At 43.2% G+C, this 15,597-nt stretch overlaps 1 protein-coding gene across 3 annotated transcripts in view; it reads left to right on the top strand.

The window, feature by feature from the left end:
- Positions 1-15,597, top strand: part of NTRK2 (neurotrophic receptor tyrosine kinase 2) — a 350,327-nt gene that overhangs the window by 258,676 nt on the left and 76,054 nt on the right. For all 3 annotated transcript variants that reach the window (XM_058565525.1, XM_058565524.1, XM_058565523.1), the window contains 2 exons: positions 187-317; positions 14,866-15,038. In XM_058565525.1, the coding sequence (XP_058421508.1) occupies positions 187-317; positions 14,866-15,038 (304 nt within the window). The remainder of the gene's footprint in view (positions 1-186; positions 318-14,865; positions 15,039-15,597) is intronic.

Raw genomic sequence — 15,597 nt, 5'->3', positions numbered from 1 at the left:
CATGCAACCACCTTCCAGGCATTTGGGCTGGACTGTGAGGATGGATACTGAGCTTCTCCTTTGGGTCACTGTGTGCAGAGGAGAGAATCCTGGCCTGCAGGCTCGAGATGCAGGCCCCTGACACCCCCCTCTGTCCTAACCTCCGAGTGCTTCCATTCCAATTTCCATTCTGTCTTTGTTTTACAGTTGTTCAGCACATCAAGCGACATAACATTGTTCTGAAAAGGGAGCTAGGCGAAGGAGCCTTTGGAAAAGTTTTCCTAGCTGAATGCTATAACCTCTGTCCTGAGCAGGACAAGATCTTGGTGGCAGTGAAGGTAAGAGAACACTCCAGAATGTCTCATTATCCATGGTCACACTAATGTGTGGAAGTGTTACTTTATTTTATTTTAGTGGCCAATTCAGGAGCAAATTACATCTGCATTGGTGGATGTGTCCAAATTTCTGTAACTAAATGGACAGTGGAAAGGATATTGGAGACACATCCAACTGTCAGAGGTTCTTCTCAGGGCAACTTACCAGTCTGCAGGCTGTGAATAGCTCTGAGCTACTCAATGCTAACTAAATTCTAGATGGAGGGCAGTGGGGTCAAACAGAATTCAACCAGCTAAATCCTGGAGACTCAGCCTGTCTCCTGGGATCTCTCCGTCCTTGTGCTAAGCTCATCTGGAGCTCGTCTCGTGTTCGAGCTTCTGGAGGGAGACTGTGGAGTTCACTTCCCCTCTCAGCCTCTGCTCCACCGAGATCTTCTGTTATACCTTACCTTGTCACTCCAAAATGTCTCCAAGGCTCCAGGATTTTATAGAGAGCAGGCATTATTCCATCCTAGGGTGGAGGGCATCTCTTGTGGATTCCACCATCCTAGGAGACACAAGCTTTTACTAAAATAAAGAAGTCTGATAGTCCTTCGTCCTAGCCATTTCCCCATAAATCCAAAAAGGAGACTTGATCTTCAGTAAGATAAACATTATTGAAGGGGATAAAATTTCCACTGAGCTCTCTAAACACAAAAATGAACAAAAATAGCACAAAAGACTTTAGCAGATCTTTCATAAATGCATTGTCAAAATTTTTTAAAAAACAGCAACTCACTAAAGTGTTGGATAATATATATAAAACACTTAAAGGAGGTATACTATTTATAAAATGAGTTAAATGAAAAATGAATATGGATGTGGCTAATGTAATAAAATGTAACTTCTTGGCTTAATGTAAGATGATTGAGTTTCGCTTTTTGTTTCTGCCCAACACATAATATTTGTAGGAATGGCGTTTGTTTACTAGTTATAACCAGGACAACTTTTCATTTTTTAAAATCAGATGTATATTCCATTGCTGTTGTAATTAGCGTTAAGATACTTCAGTATACACATAATGGGTAACTGAAAAGAGAGACTAAATTATTCTTGAACTGGCCCATCCTACAGACTAAACACAGTTTCTGTTAAAGTTCATCCAAATGAAAGTACATTTGCTCTCCATACCAGCGAAGGTAACTAACACAAGCGGCACAGATGCTGTCAGCAAAAGCTTCTAAAAGCTGCCCTTTGGAGTGAATAAAGGACGGGTCTTTCTAGGGATGAGAAATGTAATATCTGTCAAATAAACATCATCTCACTAAGATAGGTGAATGGAGGGGGGAGTGAGGCAGAGGAGAGCAGAGAAGAAAGGAGATGTCAGAGAGATGTGAGGTCATGTGCTTAAAGGGTAAAGGAAGGATCCTGCAGCCACTCTGGGATGGTTAATGCCTGCTGTTGCTATCGCTTCCTCTTTTCTTTCACTTGCTTAAGAAGTTTGTTATTTTTTTTAAGCATAAAATGTTCAGAACATTTGGCAGCGTTATATCTGCAGTCTTTGCTTTCTTCTGCTGCTATGTTTTTTTTCCTCCCTTTGAATAAATGGGATCAAAAGGTGCCTCTATTTTTGCAAATTCATAGATTGATAAAATATTAGAGCTGGAAGAAGCTTAGGGAACATCTGATCCTAATCTGGCCCTGCGTTAGAGACAAGGAGACTGAAGACCACGGATTCGTGTTCTGGGCCTGTGTCTCCCACTGCTCTTGGGAGGCCGTCCCGGAGGCCCTGACTTACAGGTCTTCAGACTCTGCGTTCTCTCCATGGGGTCACAAAGTGGGAATCTTTGAATGTGAGAAATTCCTGGAAGATTAGAGAATCCTAAGCGACAGTGTAGGAATTGCTGAGAGACCTCAGCCAGATACAGAGATGGATCCAAAAAATTTCTCAGGGGGTGTAGCCTTTCATCTTAGTATCATTACTTATTCTGTGCCTACTTCTCTGTGCTTCCTGCAATGCCCTAAAGGAAAGGGTATTGTGTAGCTAAATCTAGGGCACCCTCAACCCGTACATTCCATTTCCTTCCAAACACATGCCAAGAGAGGACTTCAGGGTTTGGGCTAGTAATGATGAGGGATTAGCCAACAACAGCAATTAGCCAGTTGTCCTGCCCACCACGATGTGCTCCCTCTGGGGGTATCGGCCATCACTGCCATTGGTGAGGCTTCTCTCTGGTTTAAATCCCAATCATAGGCCTAATCCCGCCTCTGACCCAGACCCAGGACCTTGTTCTCATCACCTCCTGGTTTTGCCAAATAAGTGTTTGGAAATTAATGACCTATAGTCATTAATGATGAGTGTTTGCTCTTTAATCAATGCTGCTAAAAAGAAGTAAAGTATTTACTCCTTTATCAAACCCTGACCCCTTCTCTTTGCTGATCTCCTTCTTGTTGAAATTCAAATGAAACCATTATCTCAAATAAGGAGGACAAAATGCCTACAGCTTAAAAAGCCATTCCAACTTCAAGGTGACACACCCAAGAAGACTTATCTCCATGACCTTGAATGTGCATTCGTGTTGAAATCAGAGGCTTTGCTTATGTTTGCTAGAATGATTACAAGCTTCAGAGAGGATGCCCATTTAACTCTCTGGGATCCAGAAGCTGTAGCCACGTAAGGAAACAGTCAGATCTTCCCTGGGCTCCAGGATGAATTGGCTCAGAATAACATGAGGACCTTTCACAGTACTGACTCCGGCCAGTCTGTCCTGCTCATTGTTAGGGCTGTGGGCTGATTGCCTTGGAGGGAAATGTTTATGGTTCGGTCCTGACCACAATAAAGGGATTTTTTAAGGAATGAGACAAACTAAATATGGCTTCCGGCTTCCAGGGCTTGCACACAATGTCACCTCTCTCGAGTGGCTGCTCTTCCTCCACTGGAGGCAACCAGGGATGTTTGACAGTCTTTCTGCTCGTTGCCTAGCAACCCCTGCAGCATTGATTATGCATGCTAAGAAATAGCAGCCATTGTCCTTTTCCCTTTTTTACAAGGAGGTGACTGGTTTGAAACCCAAGGCTTTGCATTCAGACTGACAGATGTCAGGTTCCTGTAATTTCTGGTGTCGCTTGCCCCAAATGATTTAAGAGCTTGAGGGAGCCACAGGAATGGTTTAAGATGGAAGCGGTCCTAAGGCATGTGCAGGGCACTCAAGGGCGCATGGGGGGTGAGCATGCCTCTCCCAGTAGAGTATCCGCTTGTCTGGATCCAACCAGATTGCCCTTTTCTTGATATTTTTGGATGACCTTTGTTTTTTAGTGTAGTGGATTTGTCAACCATTTTTTCCCTTTACACTGAATTACAACTGAAGAATCCATAGAGAGGATAAGAAGCAGAGAAACCAGTCTTTGATCAAAATGAGTTACTTTACCTTTAAGTAACTCAATTGCCAAGGAAACTGCTTCATCGCAGTTTTTCTGCATTAGCTGTGGATGCATTCGCTATTTTTGGCTCTATCCAACCTGCATTTCAATAGCTACAGTTCCTACAACATTGCCTTGTACTATGAATGCGCGCTGATTTTAGTTTTTTAAATATAGCCACAAGTGTGCTTTGTAGGATTCGTGGCCCCTCCTCCCCTTCTCCACTAACTCAGGTGTATTTCTAGAAACATAAAATGCTGAATACAAGAGAGACCTTAGAAATCAGACATACAACCCAAGTCTCATGTTTTATAGATGAGAAAACCGAGACCCAGGGAAGTCAAGTGACTTCCTCGAGGTGTAAGTTAAAGTGAGTTAGACGTCCTGCCCAGGAATAATTGGCGAAATGAGAAATGGTGAAATCTGAGTTCAGCAGATGCTTTCTTCTGGGTCCAACTTAGGATTTTTGCTTTTCATGTTTCTGAATATCTTTTTGTTAACAGAGGAAATAGTGATGATTTTCTTCACCAAGGGTTTTGGAAGCGTTGACTGATAAACCCTCTGGCACCTTACCATGAGGCAGCCCCAAAGTAACATCCAACACATTGTTGCTGTTCACGTGTCTGGAGGCCAACTGCCCAGCCCCTTGTTCCATGCAACTTCCACTAATCCATCAGCTCTCGGTTCAAGTAGCTCCTCTCTGGGGAGACCTCCCCTTGCCTCCTCCCCAGTCTAGGTCAGACTTCTCTATTATATGCTATTAAGGCATTTATACTTGTCCTTTATAGCATTTGTCAAGATTGTTAATTATATATGTATTTGTGGGCTTATTTAATCAATGGCGTGAATGTCTGTCCCCTCCATTAGAGTGGCATATTCTCAAGGGAAGGAACCATGCTTTTTAGCACATTGCCCAACATGTGGTAGCATGCATTAAATGCTTGCTGAATGAATGAAGGGATGGATAGATGGACAGATGGGTAGATGAATGGATGATGGGTGAATGGATGGATGGATGGACCATAGAAATAATAGCCTTTTGAAGAAGTAAAGAGTTGGCAGTTGGCGTTTCTAGGTAAGAAAATGATTTGATGAGCTATTGATAGTCATAGAATTTTATAGCTGAGAGGAACTGTAAAGATAATATATATAGGATAAAGTAATCTAATGAGAAATCATTTTAGAAGTGATTGAATCACTATGCAGATATATAGAGCTATTATTGATATTCTTTAGCTTAACTCCCACATTTTGCCAGTGAGGAAACAGGAACCCAGAGAAGATAAATGACCCACCGAAAGTCACATAGCTTGAATGAGGTCACTTAATGTCACACCTAGGACTAAAGCTCAGGCCTCCTTCATCAGTCCCCTGCCCACTGTGCACTACATTTTCATGTATTGAATTTTACATGTGTCCTGGTAAAACAAACAGAGGAAATTCAACACAAGGCCACTTACCACGTAATACAAAGGAGTGTGTTATTTGTGCCTATTTGTATGTAAGCATGAGGGACACTTGCATGTTTTCCCAAGTAGAAATGTAATTCAAGAGAATAAGTGGAAATAAGGAAAACTGGATTCTGGAGTGAGTGCTTTGGCCTCAGGGGAATACAAGCAAAACGTCATAACCAGCTTGATAAGAAGAGAAGTATAATGTTCATTGGAAACCCAACTCAAGCTAGTTTGAGCAGAAAAGGGAATTTATTTGCTCAAACTACTGGGAAACCTTGCTACTGGTTTCCTAGTTTCAGGCACTGCTAGATCCAGGGAATCAACAATTCTCTCTTTCCATCTCTTGGCTCTGCTTTCCTCTATATTGACTGCATCTTAGGCAGGTTCTCCCCACACTGTGGTAAAGACTTGGCAGCAATGGCTCTGGCCTTAAAGCCTGCCCTCCTAGCAACCTAAAAGAGAGCTCCTCTTTCCCAACAGTTATTCAAAAGCCTGAGGGCTGACTCCTACTGACTTGTCTTGAGTTGTATCACCTGGGCCTCTCGCCAAGGAATGAATATACTGATTATCCAGGCCTAGGTCACATACATATCCCTGGAAATGGAAGATGAGGTCAACTCTACCCAATACACGTGGGCTGAATGTGGGGAAACATTGGTTTCCCAAAAGAATATTAGAAATGATATATCGCCAGAAGAAGGGGTAAAGAGATCTGACAGGAAAAATGAAAGATGACCAACTCAGGTAGAAACTGTAGGATAGCTAGGCCTCTCTGTGACTGGAGCAGTTGGGATTTAAAAGCCCACTCAGGATCTGAGGTAGCCCTATGACTGTCTGTTCTTTATCCTCTCAGCGGGAGACATCAGGGATTGTCCTCTAGGCTTCCCTACTAATGCAGTGCAGCTGTCTCTGGTCTCTGCTGCTTCCTACCGTGTGCCAACTGCTACTCACATGGGCTCTGTTACTCACATTCAGATTCCTCTAGAAGGAAAATACCATGAGTCCAGTTACTCCACTCAGTCTTCGTGGCTGGCCACCTACCTGTGGTCCAATCATCTGAGGTGGTCACGTGGCACACATGAGGCCACCTATGGGAAAGGAGCAGCTGGAGCCAGTTGTCTCAGAATATGTGCAAGGGCAAGATAAGGGCTCTAGAAGGAAGGCTCATTCTCTAATTCTGGAACAGTGAGGCAATTCAGAGCTAAGAAAGAGCATCAGGAGTTCATTGATTCAAGTGCACTACCCAGGCAAGTTTATTTCTAAGACAGATGACTATTTTCTTTCTCTCCTTTTTACGACAGTGATCTTATCAGTGCTCCCATCTTGAATAATTGTGAAGTCCCTCTCCCATTCTTCCCTCCTGTGCTTCCTCCCCACTTCTCCATTTACACTGGGAAGTAAAATCCTTGTTCCCACAAAATGGAAATGGATGATGACAAGATTAGTGTACTTAAGAGAACATTTGTCAGTGTTGCCCTAAAATAGTAGTTTGTATACCTTAACAGGACATAATGTAGCAGGAAGTGCTATCTATCAATTCCATCTTTATAAGTCTCTAGGAACAGAAATTGTAAGCTTTTAATAGTGGCTTGTTAAAAGGCATAATCATCTTTATTGTCCAGACTTTGCTTAACAGATTTCTATTGGTCTTTAGTATAAGTGCATTCTTTCCGTGTGTGTGCATGCAAGTGTATGTGTATGTGTGCACATGTATGTGCTCATGTATGCTGTAGGATGGAAAGCAACATTTTCCTTATAAGACCCCTCCTGTACATGAGTCAGGTGGGCCCCAGTTATTAAGTTGCTCCATCAATGTCCTTTTCCCAGTAACTTTAACTTTTGATTGGAGATCTGTTTTTTGTCTTATTAATTTGTCTTGTTAACCCTCTTTCCTGGCTTTTCTCCAATTTATCCACATCTTTTTAGAAATGCTAAAACCAAAACAGTGCATTTCACTCTAGTGAGGACTCATCTGGTACCAAACATAGCTGGAGGATTAATAACATACCTCTGTGTCTCTGGAACATTGTATTCATTGTGGTAGATGTATTGCTTTTTAATTGACTTTAACATGATAGCCCAACTCGCAACTGAGTCACAGTCTACCCGCGATCCGTCAGTCTAGTTCCTTTATATCTAGTGAAATTGTCTCAGATAATTGTATGCTGGCGTATTTAAAGACTGTAAATATATGCAGTTGTCCATATTGGAGGCTAACTTCTGAGTCACTCTTTTGAGTTAATATTTCTCTAATATGACAATTGCTATGAATTAGTTTTCTGTCTTCCAAAGACAGCATTCGTAATATGCAACTTGATGTAATATGTACACATAAACCATCAATTTTATCCCCAAAATTATTGCGAGTATTTTAAAGTATGTGAATTAGAACTTAGCCTCATGTTTTCCACTGAATGGTCAACTTGTTAGATTCTGAACCATAAGAGTCAGCATGGCTGTGAAAATAGAGATAGCAGCAATCAACACTCTGGCAATGAATCTTGTATTTAAGGCTGTCACTTGGTACATAATTAAAGTCCTTTCAAAGGCCAGTTACATATGATTGAGTTGATATACACAGAGTGTTGGTTTCTAGAATATAGTGAGTTGGTTTCTAGTACTATCTGAGTGTTTGTAATAGTTATTTTAATACAATTATTTAATTTGTTTTTACATTTGTAGGAATGTTGGGGAGCCATCTATTGCACCTTCCTTAGTTTCTAAGGTTTTATTTCTATCAAATTCTTCCCATCTCTGAATTTATCAAAATACACCAAAGTTCACTTTTGTAAGAATTTGATAGAAATTTCCTCTATCTTTCTTTAGAGAAGTCTCTACAAGTTAGAAGAATCATACAGCACCGTGGCTACGCCTTACTCTAAATACTAATCATTGCCTGTAAGAATCTTATAAGAAGGTTAATTCTATTGATTAATTCTATTCTATTCTAATTCTGCCTTAATTCTATTTCAATTTAGCATTGTTTTCCATATTCCCAAGAAGCAGTTTGACCCATTAGTAGCCTACTGAGTTGGCTTTTATAGAACAATTCTATCCAATAGAAGTATAACATGAGCCACAAATGCAAGCCACGTTTTATTTTAAGATTTCCTAGTATGCACATTAAAAAAGTAAAAAGAAACTGATGAACCTAATTTTATTAATATATTTTATTTAATTCAACATATCTAAAATATTTCAACATATTATTAATGTAAAGATATCGATGAGATATTTTAGTCATACCAAGTTTTCAAAATCTGGTGTGTATTTTATACTTACAGCACATCTCAATTTGGATAAGCCATATTTCAAATGATCACCTGCCACATAGTCCCTGTCAGCTATCATATTGGACAGTACAGGTCTGGAAGGTATCAGAAGAATAAACAGTCTCCTTTAGCAACAGGTCTTGACCCAATGATCCTGACCCAGAGGACCTCAGGAATGTTGATGAACATCTTCATGCATCTTGGTTGCCTCGTATGGGAGTTTACTCATTGCCCTCTATGTTTTAAGCACAATGGTGGGCATTGGGCTTACCATAATAATCTCTTTTTGTTAACTTTCACCTTAACTCTGTTTCTATGATCTCTGAAAAATAAGAGAGAAGTATATGAGATCAGTACAAAAAAAAGGACACAATCTCTGTGTTACTTTGTGTCTCCTAAACCACCCCTACTTTGCAATGCATGATCATTTGTCATGTCCTACAACATCCAGTCTCACCAATGATTTCAAATAAGCTTTCTTGCCTCTCCTACTAGCTTCCTGTTAGCCTTAATATCTTGCTGAAGCATTTCAGACGAATGTTAGTTTTCCTTTTTTTTTTTTCTGACTTCTATTTTACCTTCAGTAATTTCTCAGTTCTGTGCTGAAGTTTACTTCATGTTATTTCATTCTTCCAACTCTGAATCAGTGTGTACTCCAGGCAGTGATGCACTGTAGCTCAGGATGAGACCTCTCCCTTGAGAATGACTTCAGAAAGGACAGCAACCTTAGAGTGTCAGGAAATTCACCAAGAATAAGAACAAATGAAGCTACAAAGCAAACACTAGGAGTAAGAAAATGGCAATGCTCAATGATTGGGCAAATAGGCCTGTCAAAATGAAATTTAAGTGGAGAGAATTGTCAGTGAGGGAAGCTGCCACCTCATGTCCATTGCCAAGGGACTCGGGGAACCAGCCAAGCCTCCCTTAATTGAGTAAAATTACAATCAGCCATGGTACTAAAACAGAGATGATTTTTATAAATGGGGTTGGTAGCAGGATTTTTCCAGCTTCTGATTACTGTCTGGCTGTGGTTCCACCCTTAGAAAAACTCTGTCCTTCGAGTGCCAAATTCAAAAGATGATTTTGCCCAACTCGTTACCACCATATTTTCTGAATCTCTTAAAATAGAATTGAATCATAATTTAGAAAAAGCATCCAACATGCAAAAATGGATGGGCACATGGGAAGGGGCGAGGTTTATGAGATGCATTTGTCCCATGAATAGAGAAATCTTTCTTCAGCCCAAAAATGTTACTGAAGCACAGCTTTGGACATTTCACTAAGAGTGAGGTCTCTTCCCATAGTGTTTTGTTTTATTTTATTTTTTTTGGTGAGGAAGCTTGGTCCTGAGCTAACATCTGTTGCCAGCCTTCCTCTTTTTGCTGAAGAAGATTGTCCCTGAGCTAACATCTGTGCCCATCTTCCCCTACTTTATATGGGACATTGCCGCAGCATGGCTTGATGAGCGGTGTGTAGATTCACACCCAGGATCCGAACTTACGAACCCCAGGCTGCTGAAGCGGAGCACGCGAACTTAACCACTAGGCCACCAGGCCAGCCCCCATAGTATTTTACCTTTGAGAAATGGAAATATTAGATTCTTGTTAACTCTTTCAGTTTGGTGCTCCCCCAAAAGAAAATCTTGTCTTTGCTCCCACTCTATGTCTCTACTCTGCTGCCTGACATTCTCTCTCTCTCTCTCTATCACACACACACATACACACACATACACGATCAAGCATTCTTGAATCAACACTACATGGCTAAAACTTGAGAAGAAAGGTTACATTCAAAATTTGTTCATGCTCTGTGATAATGACCTAAAGCCAAAGTCACCTTCTTCAACTTACTGTTAGAGACAGGCTGAGGCCTTAGCGATAAGCTATCCCAGCAACTCTGAGCAACTTCTGAATAAAGAGACTGAATCTCCGAGAAAACATTGCACAGTTCAAGGGCTTTCAGGAGGGAGACGGTGGCAGCCTCAGGAGCATTATTACCCTTGTGTCTTGGGCCTCCCTCTGTGCCTTATCCATGCATCTTTTGGCTTTCCTGGATCCTGTGTGAGCAAACCGAATGCAGGCTTGGGTGTGGTTTTGAATTCAAATCACTCACATTTCACCATCTACCGGGGACCCTGGGAAGCATCCCAACTTACACTATCTCAGCCAATCCTCCCCGTGACCCTGTGAAGTAGTTGATATTGTTACCCTCACTCTCCAGAGGAGAAAATTAGAGTTTAGCGAAGTCCAGAGCAGAGCTAGAATTTGAACCCAGATCTTTTGATTCTAAGCTAGAACTCCTTCCACTTGAGTACCAACATTGTGAGGATTTGCCCTTTGACTGGAAGGAGAACACAAACATTTGGGGCCAGCTTTCCAGGAGAGATTGCATTGGGAAGTCCTCCCCATCAACATTGCATTCTCCCACGTGCTTTCTCTTCCTCGTCCTTCTTCATTTCTCTTCCTTACTTGGGCCCATGTTCCACCCTTCCAGATGAACATTCACTTTTCATTCCTTTCCAATGCTCTTTTATCTCTAGTTTGCACAAACCTCACAAGACAGGAGTTCTTTTAGTTGCCTGACACTGCGTTAGGCAGCCAGTGATAAACAGGTGAACTCAACACACTTCTACTGTCAAAGGAAGTAGTGGAGACAGACATGAACTCAAAACCATAATGTAAGTCCAAGTGTGAGAAGTGCTCGGATTGGTGTGTTTTGCTCCGTGAGCCAGAGGAAGGACCCAGCTGATGACGACTTCCACCTCCTCCATGCCTGTGTCCTTGCCTCATCTGCTCTTTTTCTACTTGGAAGTTCAACAAAGCAAAACAGTGGTTGGATTTAAAAACAGCTAAAAGCATGCCAATGGATAAAACCAACCTAAACAAATCGTCAAGACAAGCACTTCACTCCTCCCTGTGCATCACAGATGAAGGAGTTTAGTTTGGATGGGTACAAGCCCAGTTTCCAGAGCTTTAAGGGAGCAGAGCCCCAGACCCCAGGTTCTTGGCCACTGTTCATTTTGTTATTAAATGAAGAAATGTGCGATTTCCATAGCAACGGCCCTGTCAAAGCTTTACAGCCTGTCTGAGCACTTGCTGACCCACATCTGCTCACTTTTCAAAGCAGAACTGATGGTGATTTTAAAGACACTTCTCTGAAAAACGAAGTACTAAAGTGAGAATGGGGAACTCCATCACCAGACCCTTTGCTCAAATGGTATCTCCACTATCTGCTGTAAGAAGCAACTGCCTAAAGAAAACTACACCTATAATTTCTGTCTCTTTGGGTCAGGTCACCACTGGGGACAAGGCTTCAAATGCTAAAGGCAGTTAGTGAAAATGCTAGATCCTGTGATGATTGTAGCAGAAAAGACTTTGGGGGCCCAGCCCAGTGGCATAGCGGTTAAGTTTGCACATTCCGCTTTGGTGGCCCGGGGTTCACCGGTTGGGATCCTGAGAGCTGACCTACTCACTGCTCATCAAGCCTTGCTGAGGTGGTGTCCCACATAGAAGAACTAGAAGGACCTACAACTAGGATATAGAACTATGTGCTGTGGCTTTGGCGAGAAAAAAGAAAAAAAGAGGAAGATTGGCAACAGATGTTAGCTCAGGGTCAATCTTCCTCGAAAAAAAAAAAAATACTTTGGGATCTTGCTGCTGCCTCTGCCATCATAATGTTTCCTTGTCGCTGATATGAAACAGGCCCTGCATATCCAGTGGTGCCCTTCTGTGTGGAGGGCAGCCCTGGGCGTGGTAAACTGCACACCGAAATTTCATCTTGAGATGGGCTTGATGATGAACCACCTGGCCCCCTTGAGAACGAAGGACTTGCTCCCCTAGTTGCTGGGAAAGCTGCAACAGACAGTCCTCAGCTGCCAACTCCCTATGAGGGTTTAGCAAGTCCACTCAAGGTCACATTCCCTTCCTGGGGTGTCCCCCATCTGATGACTGATTGATAAGGAGCTTCAAAGGCTCAGCCCCCTTGGGCCAACTCAAGACAAGTCTGAAGGGTCATCCTGTAGGGCAGCTGAGGCTCTGTTGGACTGCACCATCATCTTCACCCTTTGCCCGACCCCTCCCATAGGTATTAATACTGAGAGCATGCTCTAATAAATGTCTTGCCTACCAATCTCCATCTCAGAGTCTGCTCCCCAGGAACTTGACCTGTGATACATCCTGAGGTCTATAAGTTGTCCAGGTCAGAAGTATCCCCACAGCAAGAACAGAGTCAAAGCAGCAAGCTACAAAATGACCCCAGGGACCTGGCAGTGTTCTTTGATACTGGACACAGTGTTGGTCTTATACTCAGTGCACATCTGATGGATGACCGTACTTTCATTCTGTTCCAACGACCAGTTTAAGTGAAGATGGATGTTCACATTTGCTGTCTAACTTTGATAATGACTGATTGCAGTCTCCTTGGAGAAGGGATTCACATACCCACATGCTGCCTCTACCTGGAGGGGTCCTCTGGGCTTCCCTCCTCCTCACCCCTCAACTGAAGCAACGGCACCCTCTCTAAATTCCTCTTTTCTCTCAATGTTTGCTTCTTGTGGCCTTTATCCTTCATTCCACAAACATCTCTTGAATACCTGCCATGTGCCTGGTGCTGTGTCCAGTGCTGGCAATGCAGAGGTGGAAGGCACAGTCCCTGGGTCAAGAAGCTCACTGTCTATACCAGAGACAAACAAGTAAATATGCAATTAGAACGTCTTGTGGCTGGCAATATGATAGAGGTAAGTATGAGGTGTTCCTAGGAGGGCCATCCAACCTAGCCTGAGGGACAGAGGGGATGTGACAGCAACAAGGGGGTCAGGGAACACTTCTCAGAAAGCCCAGTCTTAGAGGACTGCTAGGTGTTAGCCAGGTATATTAGTTTCCTCTGGCTGCTGTAACAAATTACTACAAACTCATTGCTTAAAACAGCACAAATTATTTCTCTCACAGTTCCAGTCATCAGACACCCAAAATCAGTTTTATTAAGCTAAAGTCAAGATGTCCACAGGACTGGCTCCTTTTGGAGGTTCTAGGGTGAAAAACATTGCCTTGCCTTTTCCAGCTTTTGGAGGCTACCCACATTCCTTGGCTCATGGCCCCTTCTTCCATCTTCAAAGCCAGCAGCATAGCATCTTCTCTCCTCTCTGACCTCTGCTTCTACCCTTACATCTTCTCTCCCTTGATCCTCCTGGCACTCTCTGATAAAGACCCTTATTTATGATGACATTGGGCCCACACCGATAATCCAGAATAATCTCTCACATCAAGATCCTTAACTTAATCACACTTGCAAAGTCCCTTTTGCCATGTAAGGTAACATAGTCATAGGTTCCAGTGACTGGGATGTGGAAATTTTGGAGGGTATTATTCAGCCTCCAACACCAGTGACCACACTCGAGTCAGCATTCCAGGCAGAGGGACAAACATGTGCAGGGCAGGGAGGCGGGGCCCAGGGTCACTTGGGCAGCTGCAGGTACTTCAGAGGTTTCAAGAGAGGCCCGTCAAGATATCAAGCTGGACAGAGATGCAGGGAAGCCAGGTCATTCAGGACGTTCTGTTTTGAGTTTGAATTATAGTTAATTGTATATGCGACATATCTTCCTATCTGCCTGTAAGTGCCTGAAGCCAGGATTGTGTCAGCATCTTCTTGATGCCACCACAGCTCCTGCTCAGTGACTGGTACAGGACAGGAGCTCTGCACATGTGTGTGACATCAACAAATGCCCGCTTTGCCCTGCTCTGACACAGTGGAGGCAGAGTGGTCTGAGCAGGGAACTAGAGGCCCCACAGCCTGGCTGGTGTGATCCTGGGTATCGTATCTTGGTGGCATGATTGGCCTTCTTGCAGCTCACTGGGAAGGGATGTTTCATGAGCCAGCGGTGTGTGGGGGGACGAGTTAAAGAAGGCTTTTTAGAGAGTTACATAATAAAACCAGCAAAATGATCACTGTCGAAGCTGGAAGATGGGTACATGAGAGTTCACTGTGCTCTTATTTCTACTGAATATTTCCATTATATAGTTTCTAAAAGGTGACTTGAACAGAGGTGAGCTGCACATACCATCCTAGAAAGTACAACAGACATCAAAATAGGAGAGAAGTCTGTGGTGCTAGCTGGATCCAGACGAGTGCTAAAAGGGAAGAAGACTCTAAAAAGCTCGTCTGTCACTTAATGAGAGAACATCTGTGAAAGCGCTTCATAAACTGCAAAGCTTTGCATGTCCATAAGGGACTTTTCCTCAATTATTAATACAAATATTATTTCCTCAGGAATTAGGCCATTTTCCAATCTTTTGTGTAACAAATGAAATGAATTTCCTTCCCATCTAGGAACCTGAGACCCCTGAAGTAATTCCTTCTCAACGTAACCTTCCCTTTGACCTCCTGGGTTTAAGAGGTGTTGGTTTTCTCCCTCTCTGCCCCCATCCCCAGACACTGAAGGATGCCAGCGACAATGCACGCAAGGACTTCCACCGCGAGGCCGAGCTGCTGACCAACCTCCAGCACGAGCACATCGTGAAGTTCTACGGCGTCTGCGTGGAGGGTGACCCGCTCATCATGGTCTTCGAGTACATGAAGCACGGGGACCTCAACAAGTTCCTCAGGTACAGGGGGAGGACGAGGAGGGAGGGGGGCTCGAGGAGGGAGCAGGCCTGCATGGTCCACACAGCCTGAGGGTGAGGACAGGATCTCCTGGGAAGGGTCAAGGGACCCCTGGGCCTTTCTGTGGAACAGGCTGTCCTGGTGATGGCGCCAACACATGCCGCAGAGAAAGAAACAGAGGCCACAGCACTGCTCTTTTCCTTAATCAACTAACTCTGCATATGTGATGCTAGTGATTCAGCTCAATTCCACCCGTATTTATTGAGTATTTGTTAAGCGGCATGTGACGTGTGCACCTGAGACGGGCCTTAGAGAATCTGTAGGAATTTGCAAGGTGGATAAGAGAAGAACATTATTCAAGTGAAGAAAACAGTAAGAGCTAGGGCACCAAGGTGTCACATGACAGGTTTGGTCAGGAAACAGTGGAGGGTCTGGAGTTTCAGACAACAGAAGGGGAGGCGAGGTAGACAAGGAGCTAGGAGGAGCCAAGGCTGGAAGGGTCATGTTTGGACTTTATTCTGAGAACAGAAGGAAGAACCAGGACATCCATAGATCAGAGGA

This window comes from Diceros bicornis, chromosome 22 (assembly GCF_020826845.1).
Source record: "Diceros bicornis minor isolate mBicDic1 chromosome 22, mDicBic1.mat.cur, whole genome shotgun sequence".
NCBI classification, from domain to species: domain Eukaryota; kingdom Metazoa; phylum Chordata; class Mammalia; order Perissodactyla; family Rhinocerotidae; genus Diceros; species Diceros bicornis.
This window is presented reverse-complemented; position numbering and strand designations above follow the sequence as displayed.